Below are 19,288 nucleotides of genomic sequence, written 5' to 3' on the forward strand. Positions count from 1 at the left end.
TAAACATGTTTAGTAGTATAGAAAATCATTGTAAAATAAGTTCAGCAATAAAGGCTATTTTATTTATTTTATTTTATTATTATAATATAATCGGTCATTCATTCACTTGTTGCTTCAACGTTTCAGATACTACGCAACCCACCAGTACTTCCTATCGCGACGCTCCCTCTACTTGGTCGTGTGGAAAGTGCCGGACGGGAAGAAGGGGTTGGCCACAGCTCTACAGTGGCTTAGGTATATGTTTAAATTGGGAAATATTCTACATCTGACACACACACACACACACAAACACACACACACACACACACACGCGCACACACACACACACACACACACACACACACACACACACACACACACACACACACACACACACACACACACGCACACACACGCGCGCGCACGCACGTCATTTGCCAAACCGTAGCGACACCTAGCCTCTTGGTCGCGGGTACGAATCCCGCCTTGTATTTTTTACCTGTTTAAAAAATTCCTCATGATATGTTTTTGCATTTACAGATCTATACAAGCCAGAGCACCGGGTTCTCCCGTCATCATGGTCGGCACGCATTATGATCAAATTATGAATGTAAGCCTTTGTTATTTTTCATTTCTATTTCCTATGAATATTTCAATCGCGAAAATTTGCGAGAATGTTGGAACGTTTGTCTGTAACTCAATCACGTGAGAACAGATGATTGGATCTGGTTGAAATATGTTACCGGGGTAGATGTCTAAATTGGCACAAAGGCTGCCTTTTATCCAGATACCGTGAGTGATTCCACGGGTTCCAGCTATTTAAGTAATTAATTTTAATACAGGTACGCAAGTATAAAAAGAAAATTATGTATTTTAAACTTAAATTATATTCAGTATTGTAGTAAATCCACCCGGATTCGCCCACGGTTAGTATATGGCCTATAACACCGGGAATTACGTGCATATCCAACGGTGAAAGAATTAAAATCGGTCGAGTAGTTCCTGAGATTAGTGCGTTCAAAGAAACTCTTCAACTTCATAATATTAGCGCGTTTTTAACCGCGTCAGTCCGTATCCCGTAGAAATATCGGGATAAGAAGTTGCCTATGTGTTATTCCAATTGTCCAATTGTGTAGATGCAAAATTTCAGTGCAATCGGTTCAATAGTTTTTGTTTAAAAGAGTAACAAACATACACATACATCCATCCTCACAAAATTTCGCATTATATAAGTAGGACTTCTTTAGTCAGTAAAAGTTCAGCCAAGAGTATCCAGCTACATACTGATGTGGGGACCATTTAGGCATCATGTGTTATGTTTGATTTTCTACTCACTGTATTCTTGTTTTGGTGCCAATTAAAGGTGTGTCTATGTCTTTGTCTATGTCAATGTCTATATCTATGTTTATGTCTATTAGGTAGTGTTCCGCGCTGATAGACTGTGGTTGGAAATTGTTTCAGACAAACCTACCGGAGAGCGAGAGCCCCATGGCGCTGCAGAGGCTGATACGCGGCTGCGTGATGGGAGCGCCGGACGCTGACAAGCTGGGACTGCCCAGGGTGCTGGATACCATTGAGGTGAGATAATAGTTCCCATACTTATTATTTATATATGTACACCATATATATATGTGGGCATCGGGCGAAGCCGGGGCGGACCGCTAGTATGTTATTAATTTTAAGCTTGTTTTTAAAATATTTCCCTTTATTTTTTCCGTATTGTTCCTTTCCCCGTGAGATAAAAACTACATGATCAAATGGCCTTTCTAGGGTTTTAAACTACTGTTCTATATTTCATCCAAATCAGATGCCTGTATCCTTTTCCTTACCTTATTCCGGTCATCAATCCTTTCCTTATCCTTTACTTCTTACCAGCGGGCAACGTATATGCAGCGGCCCCATCTCTGCATATCATGGTTTATGGACGGAGGTGATCGCTTACCACTAGGAGAACCACCAGCTCAATTGGCCGCTTTTGCGTAAAAAATCAGTTCATTGGTTTACGCGTGAAGAAGAGATAAACGGACGGTTTCGCATTTATATATTTGTAAGGGGCTTGCTTAAATATTATTTACTAGCTGTTGTTCGGAGTTAGCCCCTATTTTATACTCTTAAAGGTAGAATTTATCAAAATCCTTTCTTAGCGGATGCCTACGTCATAACATCTATCTGCACGCAAAATTTCAGTTCGATCCGGCTTGAGGCCTTAGGTGGGTTTGGGCTGTGCGTTGATAGATCACTATGTCAGCCAGTCACCTTTGAGTTGTATATTTCAGACTAGCTTTTCGCCCGCGTAGAATTCGCTTATATCGCGCGACATGGTAAGGAGTATTTTCTTCGCATTAAAAAGTATGGTTTGTTCTTTCCCACGTTTAGCTCCATCTTCATACCAAGTTTCATCAAAATCGGTTTGACAATAACTAACTTTCATACAACTCAATTAACTATTTATTATTAATTGAACCCTTTCTACCCTTTTTCGCGATAAAAAGTATCCTATGTCCTTTACCAAGATCAGTTCTATCTTCATACCAAATTTTTATTAAAATCGGTTTAGTGGTTTAAGCGTGGAAACGTAACAGACAGACAGACAGAGTTACTTTCGCATTTATAATATTAGTAGGCATTAATTCATCCAATATATGCATTCCATTAAATGTATCAAATAATTGCATTCCAGGTGTCGTGCAGCACAAAGCACAATATTAAGCTGTTGGCGGACATCATATATTCAGTCGCATTTAGCGTGAAACCCCCAGGTAATGTTGTGGTTATTTCATCATCAGCCCATATACGTTCCCACTGCTGGGACACAGGCCTCCTACGAGGGTTCAGGCCATAATCCACCACGCTGGCCAAGTGCGGGTTGGCAGATGTCACATGTCGTCGAACTTTTGATTCTTGGACATGCCGGTTTCCTCACGATGTTTTCCTTCACCGTTTTAAGCAGTGGTGATGTTATTGTGGTTATTTATAATACCCGCGGCTTCGACCGCAGTAGTAAGCCAAACTTATTGCGTCACACCACTATCGTGTGGTTTTTAAATGAATACATATATTTTTTTATTTTCATTATTATATAAGAAAATATTTCTGGAGTTTTAAGAGATTATTTCTGTACCAAATTTCATCCAAAAAAGTGGTTTACAGTTTTTCGCTAGTTGGCAATCTAAATTATAGCGATCTAAATTATAATATTATAACTAGCTATTCGCCCCGACTTCGCCCGTGGTACATATATAGCCTATGTCACTCAGCGAAGTTGCAGCTTTCTAATGGTGAATTTTTATAATCGGTCCAGTAGTTTTTGAGTTTATGCATTATAAACAAACAAACAATCAAAAATACAAATTCTTCCTCTTTATAATATTAGTGTGCATGATTATTGCAACATTACGGGCACGTATATACATTTATATATTTTACTAAGACATTTCGATAATAAATTATTTCGACTCGTGCTTTTAGAAATTAAAGACTTTTAAACGGATTGTAAACGCGATTTATTCATTATATTATTATGTCTCCCCGTGACCACGCTCGCTGTAAAGTGTTCGAAACGTCGGGTTATTAACCCTTAATATAATGAAAAAATCGATAATTTAAAATATTATCTCGCATCCCGCAGGCAGCAAAGAGCCGATGCTGGAGCAGCGCGTGCCGGCCACGTACCTCGCGCTGGAGGAGTGCGTCAGCTCGCTCGCCGCCGAGCTCAAGGAGCCGGTGCTGCGGCACGACCAGTACAGGCGTATGGTGAGATTTCGACATTTGTTCATTTTATACTCAATCTAGAGCAGCGGTGGCTTAGGGGTGAGAAACTCGGACCTGAAATTCGACCGACTCGTCCACTTGGTTCGAGTCCAGACGGGCGTGCAAGAAATAAATTGATTTTTCAATTTATCTGCGCAATTTATCATCACTGCTCAAAACGGTGAAGGAAATCATCGCAACGTAACCGACATGTGAAAGAATCAAAAGTTCGCCGACAGGTAACATCTGCCATCTCCTCATAGGTGGCCTGTGCTCTAGCAGTCGGAAAATATATGGACTGATGATGATGATGACCCACACTAGACGCACGCCCCGGCTCCGCGCGCATATCAATTCCCGTATTATCCCATGGAAGCATTTAATCGGGATAAATACCCTATCGCCCAATTCAGCTTCAAATTTGATCAAAATCCGTCCAGTGGTTCAGCGTGATTGACCGAGAAACATCCAAACAAACAAACTTTCATATTTATTATATTAGTGATTTTTAAACAAATTTACAATGAAAAGACACGGCGATCGACTAAACCAGGCACTAGACCTGTGCTATAGACGATCGACGCTTTGCACTCCATGAGACAGTGACAACGTTGTAAAGCGAGTGCAAATGTGAAAGTCACCGTGTGTGTGTGTGCGCGCGTGTGAGTGTGAAAATATTGGAGATTTATGAGAAATTTTGAAAGAATAGAAAAAATTTGATCACGAGGCAGGATTCGAACCTGCGTATCTTGCCTAACCGTAGCAACGCCTAGCCTCTCGGCCACCCGTGATCCTGCCACAGTAATCGAATTTCTTCTACTCTTTCGGTTTCATGTGCCTAAGGGGCACCCAACGCCATCTATTGAGATGATTAAGAACCATCACAACCAATACGAAACATTATTTCAATGATTACAATATTGTATCGATGGAACGCGGCCTTTGTTAAATTTAATTTTTAGTTTTATAGCATTGAAATGCTTTATAAATGAGAAAATTTGAAAGAATAGAAAAAATTTGATCACGAGGCAGGATTCAAACCTGCGTATCTTGCCTAACCGTAGCAACGCCTAGCCTCTCGGCCACCCGTGATCCTGCCACAGTTCCTGCCACACTTCTCATTTATAAAGCATTTCAATGCTATAAAACTAAAAATTAAATATTGGAGATTTAGTTAACATAGTGATTTTGTTTCCATATTGATTTTATGAAAGTTTCATTACTGCTTATATATTTTCATATGGTCAGATCAGAACACGCACGCATGTGCGTATGCACACGCTGCATTTGTGTATGCAATCAAGCATTTGTATACACACGTACGAATATTAGCGTTTGCGTAAGAAATATACAAAAAAAGTATGATACTGGAACACATACGCACGCATACACATCTACGCACCATGCATATGTACTCAACACGCAAACACAAGCACGTATACGCTTAATGAGTAAATGTAGACTCGCACATCGCATCTACAAAATTGTACGTGTCTTTCTGCATATACATGCGCAAACACATAGAAATTTTGTATTATTATTGATGTAGAACGGTTGCCTGGTATGGCTTTTAGCCATAAGGCCGCCATTTGCATACTAGTTTTAAGTTGCTTTTGTTTAATTTTACCTCTGTTTTATATTTTGAAAGTGTGCAATAAAGAATAAATAAATAAATAATAGAAAAAAATTGCTTAAGTCCAACATTTTACATTTATTTGTAATGTATCGATTTAATCTATTATTTTTATTATCACATTAGGCCTTAGACCATATTTTCCAAATTATTGAATATAATATAATCACACCCAGGTCACCCAGTACATGCAGCAGAAGAATTTAAAAATGTTCAGAGATGCGGCGGAGCTGCATCAAGCGACAATGTTTTTGCACGAAAATGGTGAGGTTTCGCTTGTTTTTCACAACCCTTCCTAAAATTAGAACAGTTAGTGTGTTTGTTTGTTTGCTTGTTTATTTGTTTGTATGTCTCTCTTTCACGTGAGAAGATTTTTTATTCTCAACCCTTTCTAAAATTAGAACAGTTAGTGTGTTTGTTTGTTTGCTTATTTATTTGTTTGTATGTCTCTATTTCACGATTTCGTGAGAAGAGCACGATGGTATGGTTTTTTCTGCAGATGGAAGACTAGAGAGTGACATTATATACTTTTTATAGCGGTGATACATAAAAACGTACTCAACGGACAACGTCGAAGATTTCAGTCCGTAAATTGTGTATTTGTGTCACAAATTAGTAATATAATAGCATACCCGGCCACGCGTTGCTGTAGCTGAGTAATAATTAAAAAGTTTTTAACGGATTTTAAACGCGATTTATTCATTATATTATTAACCCGACGTTTCGAACACTTTACAGCGAGCGTGGTCACGGGGAGACTGACTGAATAATTAAAAATATTAAGATTATAAATTACTAGCTGCACCCCGCGGTTTCACCCGCGTAAGTTCGTATCCCGTAGCTATATCGGGATAAAAAGTTGCCTATATGTTATTCCAGTTGTCCAGCTGTACCAAATTTAATTGCAATCGGTACAGTAGTTTTTACGTGAAAGAGCAACAAACACACACACATCCTTACAAACTTTCGCATTTATAATATTAGTAGGATTGGGATAATTAATCGAAATAAAACTATCCTATATCTTAAGTTGGACCAAATTACACATAAAATGCCAAATTTCATCAAAATCGGTTGAGTTGGTGAAGAGTTCATTGGGAACATACATCATGACACTGGATTTTTATACATTAAGATGTCTACGCAAATACTTTTTTTTATATAATAGCGAACAACTGAGCTGGTGGTTCGTGTGATGATAAGCGATCACCACTGCCCATGACCATTTGCAGGGGTAGGGTCGCTGCAAATGCGTTGCTTGCTTAAGGTGGGAATAAAAGATTGGACTGGGAAGGGTGAGAAAAGGGGCCCCATTAATCGAAACATCCTTTTAAGACGCACGTGCTAATCCCCCCCCCCCTCGCCCCCTTGCAGGCATCCTGCTGCACTACGACGACGCGACGCTGAAGGAGCTGTACTTCCTGCGGCCGCAGTGGCTGTGCGACGTGCTCGCGCACGTGGTCACCGTGCGCGAGATCAACCCGTTCGCTAATAACGGTGAGACATACTCACGTACCACTCCTCTCCGCTGTATCTCCGCTGTAGGGTGTGGACTGGGGGATGTGTAAACACGTGTTTGAGGTGTGGAGTGTGCTTTATTACTGACTAGCTGCGTCCCGCGGTTTCACCTCCGCAGGAATATAGGGATAAAAAAGTTGCCTATGTATAGTTTTCCGTCTATCTACGTACCAAATTTCATTGCAATCGGTTCAGTAGTTTTTGCGGGAAAGAGCAACGGTATCCATGCATACATACATCCATTCATACTTAAAAAAATTCGCGTTTATAATATTAATAGGATAATGTTTTAATGATACAAATGTTTATATAAGATCCTAACGATATGAGTATGATTAAATTTATCTTTTTAGTTAGATTTTGTCTAAATCTCTTAATTTTATTTATGAGCGATGATATGTGTGCGTGCGGCCCACTGTTCGTTGATTGAATAAATGTGTGCGTGTGCGTCATTTTACCTCTTTTAAATGATTTAAATATCGCCATAAAATTGTTAACATTGACATCAGCTTGTAATATGTGTGACACATTGTGATCCGTAACATACAGCTTATAATTTAATGTATCATTTTTTGATAAATTATAGTCTATCGATATGAAACCATTTAATTATCATGGGTCAAGTTGGGTTCGGTTTATTTAAAAACTGTCCAGAAATAGAAGCCCCGCCTCCGTCGACACGCAACCTGCGACTGAGCGACGTTTTGGGAAAGTTAATATTTAACATAATACGTAACTGCGGGCTTTTGTCTTGTATGTTTGCGGAAACGCAGTAGCGAGACAGTCGCTGACGGGCCGTAGGCGAGTGCAAACGTGTTCCGGTTTTCGCTCATTTCCAGCTGCCTGATACTAACACATGTACTTGGACAAGTGTGTGTGTTAGTATCAGAGTCGTTACACGTTTAACGATGAATAATGCGATATGCAATGCCTATGTGTGCAAGTAAGTGTGCAAGAGTGTATGTATTATTAGTATCTGAGTCGTTACACGTTTAACGATGAATAATGAGCTATGCAATGCCTATGTGTGCAAGTAAGTGTGCAAGAGTGTGTGTATTATTAGTATCTGAGTCGTTACACGTTTAACGATATGCAATGCCTATGTGTGCAAGTGTGCAAGAGTGTGTGTATTATTAGTATCTGAGTCGTTACACGTTTAACGAAGAATAATGCGATATGCAATGCCCATGTGTGCAAGTGTGCAAGAGTGTGTGTTTTATTAGTATCAGATTCGTTACAAGTCTAAAGAATGCGTTCAATTGGCCGCGTACGTTACGGATACAATGTCGCGAGTCAGCTTGTAACTAGCCGGTGCTCACAATGTACCGGCGGGCCGGCCGGCAGGCATCATGAAGGTGGAGGACCTGGCGCACGTGTTCAAGGCGTCGCCGGCGCTGGGCGGCGGCGAGGAGGCGCGCTCGCTGGGCGTGTCGCTGCTCAACAAGTTCGAGCTGGCGCTGTGCTGGGACGGGCGCGCGCTGCTCGTGCCGCCGCTGCTGCCCGCCGCCGAGCCGCCGCTGCCGCAGCCGCAGGTCGCGCTCCTTCATTCATTTATTGTCTCTTATCTATATTATAATATTTGTTTGTGGTAGTCGAGCACGCTTCGGCACGAATTGGGCCAGCTCGCACCGGGGAAGTACCACCCCCCCACAGAAGACCGGCGTGAAATAGCATTCTGCTGTGTTTCGTTCGGTGAGTGGGGGAGCCGGAGGCCCATATCCTTTTCCTTCCCCTTCCCAGTCCTTTCCTTTATTCCTCTCGCCAATCCTTTCTTAATCCCTTCCCAATTTAAAGTCGGCAATCCATTTGTAGAGGCGTAAGGTCTGTAATCGACTTTACGCCTCTACAAATATTCATGGGCGGTGGTAGCGCTTACCATCAGGCGTCCCACCAGCTCCATTGCCGACTGTGACAAATCCGCCATGGCTTTGCACGTCGTACATATATAGCCTAAAGTCTTCCTCAATGAATGGGCTATCCAACAATGAAATAATATTTCGAATCGGACATTAGTTCCTGAGATTAGTGCGTTAAAACGAATAAACAAACACACTCGTCAGCTTTATAATATTAGTATAAATTTATTTAGAATTTTCTCTATCACGCTTGGGCACTGCTCATTTTTGGGAACGTCTTCAGCGGTTCTGTAGTTAGGAACCGCCATCACCCATTAAAATCGGGCTGCGCATTCGAAGCATTAACGCGCATTAACTCTACGAATGTTCATGGACAGTGGTGATTGCTTAGTGCTGACCTGAAATAACTCTCTCTCTCTCTCTCTCTCTTTCTTACGTCTCTTTTTTCTTTTCCAGCTCGCCCTAAAGTCCCGCACGTGGCCGGGGACTCCGCGCCGTTTGTTCTCGAGCACGCTCTCCGCTAGCGACGACGGGAAACACTCCGACATGGTCACTCGTGAGTCTCTTTTGCGTCTCTCTTTCTCTCATAGAGTGAAAAGTTGTTTTTTTTTTAATTAGCAAATGCGTTTTATCCTATTCTACTATCCTACTTCTTACTAATATTATAAATGCGAAAGTTTGTAAGGATGTGTGTGTTTGTTACTCTTTCAGGCAAAAACTACTGAAACATGAAATGAAATTTGGTACGTAGACAGCTGGAGCGAGAGGAATAACATATAGGCAACTTTTTATCCCGATATTCCTACGGGATACGGACTTATGCGGGTGAAACCGCGAAAAAACAAACATTCGCATTTATAATATTGGTAGGATGCGTTTGAAATCAGTTTATTGTGAAACGATTCTTATGGTTATGTTTTTCATGTTGTATAGTTGCGAGAGAATAGAATAATAGTAGATACTATTATATATATATATATATATATATATATATATATATATATATATATATATATATATATATATATATATATATATATATATCCTTAGTTGCAGATGGATAACGCTTATCTTTTATTGTAAAAGCAATATTGGATATATTGATTAACTGTCGATTGCTGTCTATCTAGAATCTCCGATAAGATAATGAAAACTGCCGGAATAATTCAAAACTACTTAAAACCGAAAAATTAATTGATATAATAACTTTGATCGCTACCCACTCATCTACTTGAAGTCGGTACCCAAGCCAAGTAGGCCTACTGCTAATAATAAAAATACTGTATGACATCTACTGGCATCAGAGTTGACTAGACCCAAATTTTTCGGATTGGGAAAAACACCCTGTACTAAATATATCTTGCTCAGTAGTAAGTTACTACTTGTGATACTATATGCTATCTACTGCCATTAGACTTGGTTAGACCCTAATTTTGCGGTTTGGGAAAAATACCCTCTACTGAATATATTATGTTGCAGAGGAGTGCGCAGGAGGCATCCTCCTGTCGAGCCGCGACGGGGGCAGGTCGCTGCGGCGCATCCTGCTCATGTCGTACGTGCCGTGCGGGTTCTGGGCGCGGCTGTGCGCGCGCCTGCTGGCGGACGGCGCGCTGGCCGCCGCCGCGCCCGAACTGTACAAAGTGCCGCAAGAGGTGACATCATATATTATCTTAATATTACGTGTCACGTTTTTGGTCCGCGATGGACTCATAAACTACTCCGCCGATTTTAATCAAATTCGCACACCATGTGCAGTTTGATACAACTTAGACATAGGATAATTTATATTGTTTCAATTATGATGACTACCCGGGCAGAGCCGGGGCGTGCAACTAGTTAATATATATAGTAGTAATAGACACTCGTCGCGGCTCCGCCCTAATATTAAGATTCCTGTTTTATCCTAAGGGTGTATTTAATCGGGACAAAAAGTGTCCTATCACCCAAGCCAGCGCATACCCTGTCTACATACCAAATTTCATCAAAATCCGTTCAGTAGTTTCAGCGTGATTCACGGACAAACATCCAAACCAACAAACTTTCTTATTTATAATATTAATCTGATGGCACGAATTGGGCCAGCTCGCACCGGGGAAGTACGACACCCCCACAGAAGACCGGCGTGAAATGGTAGCAAGCTACGGTGTTTTGCACGGCTAGTGGGGATGCCGGGGGCCCGTTTCCGTTTTCTCACCAGTCCATTCCTTCTTTCCAGACGTCAATATTTTTCTTATACCATAACCCTAAAATACAGTAAAATAAAAACAAAAAAACATATGTATTTACTGTAATTGAATTTGTCAAATTCAGTTTCGTTAGCTTGTCGACCGCATCATTTTTACCTTGTATTACAAGGTTAAAGAAGTTTTATGCTGTTTATTTCAACTCTGATATTAGCAATCGTCGATTTTTTTTTACGATGTCTCATATTTAGTTAGTATGATGAATACTCTATAGCTCTAAACTTCAGCTTGGTCAATCATACAAGTGTGCTTTATTTAGATTAGAAAATGTGAAATCTTAACCATTTGCAATATATTAAAAAAAAAATCAAAAAATTGTTTATTTTACCAGATTGAGCTTGATGAGTCATCTTCAAAAGCTCTCGAGCTCGGCTGGTCGTGGAAGGTCTGGAAGACTGGTGTGAAGCTGGTCTGCGGGCAGTTGACGCTCCTCTCGCTGAGGGAGATCCCCCCCACCAAGGATCCATTGCTGGGGAGCCTCGCGGAGGAGATTGAACCTGAGGAGCTTTATCATCAGATGAGGTATCTTCTTGATTGTTTTGTGGTATTCAAATTATCAACACTAAGAAAGTAGAAATTAAAAACTTTTTAACGGATTTTAAGCGCGATTTATTCATTATATTATTAACCCGTGTCTCCCCGTGACCACGCTCGCCGTTAAGTGTACCAAACGTCGGGTTAATAATATAAAGAAATAAATTGCGTTTAAAATCTGTTAAAAATTTTTAACTTCTAAATGTATAACACTCGCGTAAAATCAAACACAAGAAAATACTACTAAGGAAGTATTAACGAATAAACTCTGAAATAGATCCAGTAGAAACGATTTCAGAAATTCTCACACTATTCAAAAGCCTTGTCACCCTCGTAATATAGCCAAAAAGTTATCTCTATAACCCTCAATTGGAACAATCTTTACCAACGTATTAATATGATAGTTTGTTTGTTTGTCTGTTTGTCTGTCTCTCTTTCACGTCTCAACGTGACAATGGTTTAATGATTTTTTTTTTGGTCTGGAGATAGAGATGGACTGTACAACGTTTGTCTCTGTCATCTAAATTTCGTTTTATAACATGTTTGTATACATGTATTCAGGTTTCGCGTCCGCCAAGAGGGCGTGTGGTGCGAGCTGGACATGCAGACGTCCGCCTGTATCGAGATACTGCTGCCGGCGCAGGCGTGCGTAGCGCGGCGGAAAGATGGCCTGCCTATTGGTGGCTATCAGGTATATTATTAACTAGATGCGCCCTGCGGTTTCAACCGCCTAAGTCTGTATGCCTGTATGGGGTAAGTGGTAAGTAAAAATTTTTTACTTAACACTTAACCCGGGTATCAGCAGAGAATCTCATAGAAGGAAATATGTAACACACGAATTATTCGATACCTGTGCAATGTCTTATAAAAATATTATCCATATAACTATGTATTGTTATATAAGATATAATCTCTCAGACATAATTTTAATAGCCTTTTTTTTCTTACGAAATAAACGTAACATTTTTGAAATTGAGACAAGCACAATTTGCTTTTTACTCACTAGAAATAGGTATCAATACCTATTTAATTGCTGTAATATTTTACCTGCTTCAAAGCAGAACAGAACATGCATGTTTTCTATTTGTTTTTTATTTATTTCTTTTGATTATTCCCCCATTTTTTTGAACGACTCGACGACGACGACTCGCCTACAAAAACAGTTATTGAAAAAGATTAGAAAAAAAGTCTATTATATTTTTTTATTCATTTCTTTTGATTTTTCCCCCATTTTTTTGAACGATTACTCACCTGTAAAAACAGGTATTCAAAAACAGCCCGCCCACGTATCCGCAGAGTATAACGCTGGAGCCGAGCCCCACTGTGCTGGCGAAGGTGCTCGCGCTGGTCTCCGACCTGCTCGACCTGCTGCTGGAGGACTGGTATCCCTCGCTGGGTGAGATGCCACCTTTTTCCTTAGCGTTATGGTGTATACAGGGTGTTCCGGATGTCCATTTGAAACCAAATTTGAAATATTACGATACCGTGTTAACTATTTTAAACCTTTCGCGCTTGATAGTTAGTCCGAAGTCAAGATGACGTCTAGACATGCGAAAGTGATTTTAAAATACATATTGTTTTTTTTATGCTAGAGCGGGCAACTGAGCTGGTGGTTCGCTTGATGGTAAACGATCACCATCGCTCATGAACATTCGCAGGGGCTCAGATCTCTGAGAATGCGCTGCTCGCTTTTAAGGGATATGGCATATGGAAAGGATTAATGACTGGAAAGAAGGAATGGACTGGGAAGGAGGCGAGGAGGAGAAGGAAATAGGCCTCGGTCTCTTCACAAATATTTATGTGTTATATTCTAAACGCGTTTTAAATTGTTAGAACTGAATCAATTTTAAATGGAACCACACGGGAGGCACCAGCTTTCTTAGAATAAAGAATTGAGGTTCAGTCCATAGTTAAGAGTTAGAGGTAAAAACCCAAAAAAAATCGCATTCGAAATGATAACCTCCTCCATGTTATGATGTCACTTAAGAACCACAGGGCAGTTCATTGGCGTCATTGCTATGTACATGTTACATATTATGTAGAATTAATATGTAAAATTGATATTATTTTAAAAGAGCAACTATAGTTTCTTCTCGGCTCTCTTCTGCAGAAACTGTTTCCGAACCGATCGTAAATGTTAAAAATATGTTGACGATTCAAAAGTACTTCTATATGAATTACAATAATTACTTAATGTATACAGATTATAAAAGAATAAAAAAAAAACTGTCTGTACATAGTGGTACACAAAAAAAAATTGAAGGTAGTTAAAAAACCTTAATAGAAACACGCATCACGAAAAAAAATTAAGGCTGTTTGTGTGTTTGTTTGTACAAGCTAATATCCGGAACTACTGGAATGATTTGAATGAAAGTTTTGTTTATTGTATAGGTATTTTTTATGTGTTAACAAGATGAGCTACTGAAAATCAGTGTTAACTGCGTTGCGTAAGCTGAGTGGCTATTTCATTTGGCTCCATTTTATGTTTCACGATTTTAAATTTATTTTTCATGGTTTTTATTGTTTTCATGTGTATTTATTGTGCTGTTTCGTTTTCATTGTTGTATTGTGTTGTCCTAATTCTATTATTTTGTTTAAATTGTAGTTTTGTGGGGTCAAATAAATGTTTCTTTCTTTCTTTCTTTCTCTCTCTCTAATAACTATTAAGTCTGTCTCTATCAGGCACTCGGTTCGTGCACACGTCGGAGGGGCGGTGCCTGATAACGCGCGCGGTGCCGTGCCCCGCGTGCCTGCGCGACGCCGCGCCGCCGCACGCGCCCGACCTGCGCGACACGCACCTGGCGCAGGTCTGTCTTTTTTTATGTAATAGCGGGCAACTGAGCTGGGGGTTCGCCTGATGGTAAACGCCATATCACCACCGCCCATGAAAGAGGTAGTGCTTAGAGGCCCAGAGGTAGTGCCTCTGCGAATGCGCTGCCCGCTTTTATGGGGTAAGGGGAAAGGAAAAGATTAACAACTGGATAGAAGGAATGGACTGGGACGGGTGAGGAAAAGGAAACGGGCCTCCGGCTCCTCCACTCACCGTACGAAACACAGTGGCATGCCACTATTTCACGCCAGTTTTCTGTGGGGATGTGGTACTTCCGCGGTGCTGTTCCAATTCGTGCTGAAGCGTGCTCGACTCCCTTATACTTATACTTTGAATACTACTATATATACTATATAATATACTTAGGTAGCTACCTATTTATGTGATATTGTCCCGTGAAATAAACGTTTATTTTCATTCGTAATCATGACAAAGAGATGAACTTGAGAAATTATTACATTGTCACCGATTCTTGATTCGTGTATAAAATTTGAATTAAGTCCGACCGTTTCGACTGGGTCATAATCGAGTTTACAGGTATACGATCATAGAAACAGTTCAGCAGTTAATAAGTGAGAATTTTTTTTCAGATTGCTGAGGCGGGGTCACGGGTGGTCGAGACGTTAAATACGCGGGTTCGAATCCCGCCTCGTGATCAATTATTTTTTCTATTCTTTAAAAAAATTTCTTCTTGCATGAAATACTTTCTGCATTTCATTGCTATAAACTAAAATGTAGTGTGTTTGTTGCTCTTTCATGCAAAAACTACTGAACCGATTGCAATGAAATTTGGTACGTAGACAGCTGGACAACGGGAATTACATATAGGTCACATTTTATCCCGCTATCCCCACGGGATACGGACTTATGCGTATGAAACCGCGGGGCGCAGCTAGTTAAAACATATTTCTGAATAATTTCTTCTAGGCTTTAAAACGTCTCGAAATGGGCAGCAACGAGCCGCGGCGGCTCAGGCTGTCGGAGGAGTCGAGAACGTCGGATAGAGACAGTGGCGTTGGAAATGAATCTATCTGTGAGTTTGGAAACATTTTGAAAGCTTCATAATTATATTTAGGGATATAATATTTATAATCCATTTGAATTTTTATTATGCTATTTGTCCCTATGTTTTGAGCATACAACTGCTAGTGTGGTCATGTTGAATATTTGTGAAAATAAAACATAAGAGAACCCCCATTCCAAGATAGAGTACTTTACTTCGTATAAACTAAAAACTGCTGCACCGTTTTTCATTATATGTTTTCAGTAATGGATAGCGGGGTTCTCAAGAAAGTTTGTAATATATTAATTGTTCAGTGTTGAGCTACGCGGGTGAAGTCGTTGGCGGAAAGCTAGCGTAATAGCGTGAATCAATTAATGAAAAACGCATGATATATGGACCTCAGAATGAATTAATGAATAAATCTCTAATGTATATACTCTGTATACATACACGATCATTCACAGCGTCGTCTCGTCATAAATGATTTTTTTATTAAATTAATGAATGAATAGTTCAATATCATCTCTTGTCAGATAAATATACGAATGACTGACGATATATCAACGCACAGCCTAAACTACTGGACCGATCGGGATAGAATGTGGCATGTAGATTGCCAGTATGATGTAGCATTAATATCTCGATAAAACTCAAATCTCTTGTATACACCTAGTATGAATAGAAAAACGCACTCATCCAAGGTCGTCCCGTTGTGAATGACTGATTGATTAAAAAAATGAATGATTTATTGAATAAATGAACGATAAAAGCCTTCTCTTTCTTGACTTATTCTATCTAAATATATACATAACTCAAAGGTGGCTGACATAGGATCAGGCTGAAATATGGCATATAGATAGTTTTTATGACGTAGGCATCTGTTAAAAAAAGGATTTTGATAAATTCTACCCCCAAAGGGATCAAATATGTATGGGTATGAAAGTTTGTACCAAGAAAATGTATTAAGACCGCACGGGCGAAGCTGCGGGCAACAGCTAGCCGTGGTACAAATACGCAAAACATCCGCAGCGTCGTCCCGCCTCGGCTCCGTGGAGGGCGTGCAGCGGAGCTCGGCGGTGGGCGAGTGCTGGACCCTGGAGGAGTGCATCCTCGCGGCCTGCACCGGCAAGCGGCTCGTGTGCCAGCACCACGCGGACGTGGAGCTGGCTGACGTGGCGCCCGACGTGGTGAGTGGGTGTTGGGGTCATCCGGTCTACTTATCTTTCGACTTATGGAGATAGGACATATGGAGAAAGTCAGTTATTGAAAGTGGGAAAAACTAGTGACACCTGTAACGCCTCTAGTGTTACAAGTGATTATGGATGGTAACCACTTAACACAAGTGGCCCATCTGCTCCTTTGCTTGCTCTGTTGATTGAGGGAGTAGAATAAATGAGGAGAGGAAGTCATGACTCTTTCTTTCTCTTTTCGTTTCTCTCAATATTATTCGACGCGTGTTTCACTCACCGACCCACTCACTCACTCACTCACTCACTCACCCACTGTGCCCGGCAGCTGCTCCTCGACGTGGAGGAGAGCAAGCGCGCGCGCTGGGAGCACGTGTCGCTGGGCGCGGTGGTGGGGCGCGGCGCCTTCGGCACGGTGGCGGCGGGGGCGTGGCGCCCGGGCGGCGGGGCGCCGCGCCGCGTCGCCGTCAAGGCGCTGCAGCCCGTGCCGCCCGGCGCGCCGCACTCCATACACGCGCTCACCGCTTACCGGGTGAGTACGTCGTACGGTACGTCCCATCCCCACTCTTGACGAGGGACCATGCGCACATGTTGCCCCATCTTCTCTCGCCTCGCCTCTCTCTCGCTCTGATTTGTCGACTAGGGCACGAGGGTGTGAGGCGAGAGTATTAACCAGGTAGGCGTGGCAGGCAACTAAATAAATCGAGAGTGTGGATAGCTAGCACTCATGCAGCCTCCACTCCTCAAGACTCATGCTGAGAGCCTTTAGATGGCGCCTCGCGAGAGTCTGGAACCGGCATTAGTGTTTTTTTTTTTTTCGAGCGACGTTCAAAAAAACGTAGGAGGTATAGGTATAGGTAGGAGGAGGTACTCTGTAAATCCAACGGATTGATGTGATTTATATGTTTGACAGGAAATTGTTGCCATGCGGTCAATGATTGGCAATCTGGAGTGGTACTTCCGGCTTCCCTCAAGGATGTCAGTGATCCTTTTTGTAGAAAAAAGAATATGTTCATGTATTTGTGGGTCTTTTTTAGTTCATATTCTGTTCTGTGAATTTAGAGTAATATTTGCTTACTGGTTAGACTTAGAGTGAGGAGATTCCTATCGTATTGGCTTTAGTCTATGTCTTTGCGATACAAACCGTCCCTTTCCACGTAATGGCCGATCTGTTCGCGTATCGCTCACCATAGGACCATGTCCTTTTCCTTACCTTTCCCAGTCCTTTCCCTTATTCTTCTTATCAATCCTTTCTTAATCCCTTCCCAATTTAAAGTCGGCAATCTATATGTACAGGCGTAAGGTCTGTAATTGACCTTACGCTTCTCCAAATGTTCAAGGGCGGTGGTAGCACTTACACGTACTTATCAGGCGATCTACCAGCTACATTGCCAACTATGACATAAAAACGTAATTGGCAAGCACTCGTCCCGCAGGCGGCGGTGTCCCGCTGGGAGCGCGAGCCGCTGGCGGCCGCGTGCCGCGCGTACTGCGGGCTGCGGCAGGAGCTCGGCATCCTCAGCCGGCTGCGGCACCCGCACGTGCTGCCGCTGCTCGCCGCCTGCCCCGCGCCGCTCGCGCTGCTGCTGGCCATCGCGCCGCAGGTGACGTCATACTTCATCTACTAACGAGTATATCGTATAGACATAACTTATTATTGAAGGTTTTGTGTTTGAGATGGGGGTTTCGTTACGTAACGCGTTACGTCACGCCAGTCTGTCATTTGTTATTTATGTTAATTTATTGTACTTTGTTGGTTTAAATTATCACTTCAGTCGGATGTCCCGAGACACAGACTTATGATATTTGTTTTGTTTGTATGTTTGTTTGATTTAAATGGAAAATTACTTGCTTAATTATTAGATTCTTTGAACGTCAATCCGGGTCAAATCAAAGTTGAGGCGAGCGGTTAGTTTAATTTTTTCTTTTTTTATCCCAGTTGAATTTTTCTTAAGAAATGCTTTGCACAATATTTGTTTACGACCTACCGTCATTTGATTTTATATTTTTGTTCACGCGAATCGTGAGATGCTTTGTCATTGTGTCGTCTTAGCGTTTGAATATTGCACACATCTATTACGATCTATTATTTGAGTTGAAAGTTAATATAAACCTGTGTTATTGGAAGAAATGTGTATATTGCTCATTGTTAACATTCAAGTTTAAGTAAATATACAGAAAGTTATATGTATGCAGTTTATTATTTAAATTCGTTAACAAAGAAAACGTAGATGCAAGCCATCAGCGATACTTAAAGAGGGAGTGTTGTTCATGGTCCTTCGATTGCCGGATAAACGAGTAGAACGAGACTGGAGGATACTGGCTTTGGAGTTACGACAATACCGATATAATTAGTTGTGGATTACGAAAAATAGTACGTAATAACGGTCAACGTGACATCGAGTTGGGTGTTCTATCATCGTGACTTCACATCTGCGCCTGGCGGTTATTTTGTGTATATAAGTGAATTGAGTGAGTAAATAAGTGGACAAACCGTGAGTACATTGGAGTTATCATAATTATCGAACTTTAATATATTGGGACATTAAGGTTAAATTAGATACAAAACTTGCTATTTGTCATATTATAAAGTAAATTCATTTGTACAACGTTAAACATTAATGTAATTTGAATTTTTTAAATAGTTCAAGGTTACGTGTATAGCTGAAACTTAAAACAATAACGGTTAAATAATTTACTACTTATTAATGTTTGCATAGACAGGCATTTATAAATATTGATTATAAATCTATGC

The 19,288-nt window shown here is 41.0% G+C and overlaps 1 protein-coding gene across 1 annotated transcript in view; it reads left to right on the forward strand.

Annotated features, from left to right (window-relative positions):
• LOC119838879 (leucine-rich repeat serine/threonine-protein kinase 1) overlaps positions 1 to 19,288 on the forward strand; it is a 75,813-nt gene that overhangs the window by 39,742 nt on the left and 16,783 nt on the right. The window contains exons 26-43 of the mRNA XM_038365022.1: positions 119 to 234; positions 520 to 589; positions 1,441 to 1,557; positions 2,660 to 2,738; positions 3,608 to 3,732; positions 5,539 to 5,626; positions 6,737 to 6,859; positions 8,225 to 8,412; positions 9,193 to 9,292; positions 10,216 to 10,388; positions 11,311 to 11,501; positions 12,075 to 12,204; positions 12,777 to 12,909; positions 14,196 to 14,320; positions 15,271 to 15,376; positions 16,376 to 16,533; positions 16,862 to 17,065; positions 17,970 to 18,137. Of these exons, the coding sequence (XP_038220950.1) occupies positions 119 to 234; positions 520 to 589; positions 1,441 to 1,557; positions 2,660 to 2,738; positions 3,608 to 3,732; positions 5,539 to 5,626; positions 6,737 to 6,859; positions 8,225 to 8,412; positions 9,193 to 9,292; positions 10,216 to 10,388; positions 11,311 to 11,501; positions 12,075 to 12,204; positions 12,777 to 12,909; positions 14,196 to 14,320; positions 15,271 to 15,376; positions 16,376 to 16,533; positions 16,862 to 17,065; positions 17,970 to 18,137 (2,394 nt within the window). The remainder of the gene's footprint in view (positions 1 to 118; positions 235 to 519; positions 590 to 1,440; positions 1,558 to 2,659; positions 2,739 to 3,607; positions 3,733 to 5,538; positions 5,627 to 6,736; positions 6,860 to 8,224; positions 8,413 to 9,192; positions 9,293 to 10,215; positions 10,389 to 11,310; positions 11,502 to 12,074; positions 12,205 to 12,776; positions 12,910 to 14,195; positions 14,321 to 15,270; positions 15,377 to 16,375; positions 16,534 to 16,861; positions 17,066 to 17,969; positions 18,138 to 19,288) is intronic.

This window comes from Zerene cesonia, unplaced genomic scaffold (assembly GCF_012273895.1).
Source record: "Zerene cesonia ecotype Mississippi unplaced genomic scaffold, Zerene_cesonia_1.1 Zces_u006, whole genome shotgun sequence".
NCBI lineage: Eukaryota > Metazoa > Arthropoda > Insecta > Lepidoptera > Pieridae > Zerene > Zerene cesonia.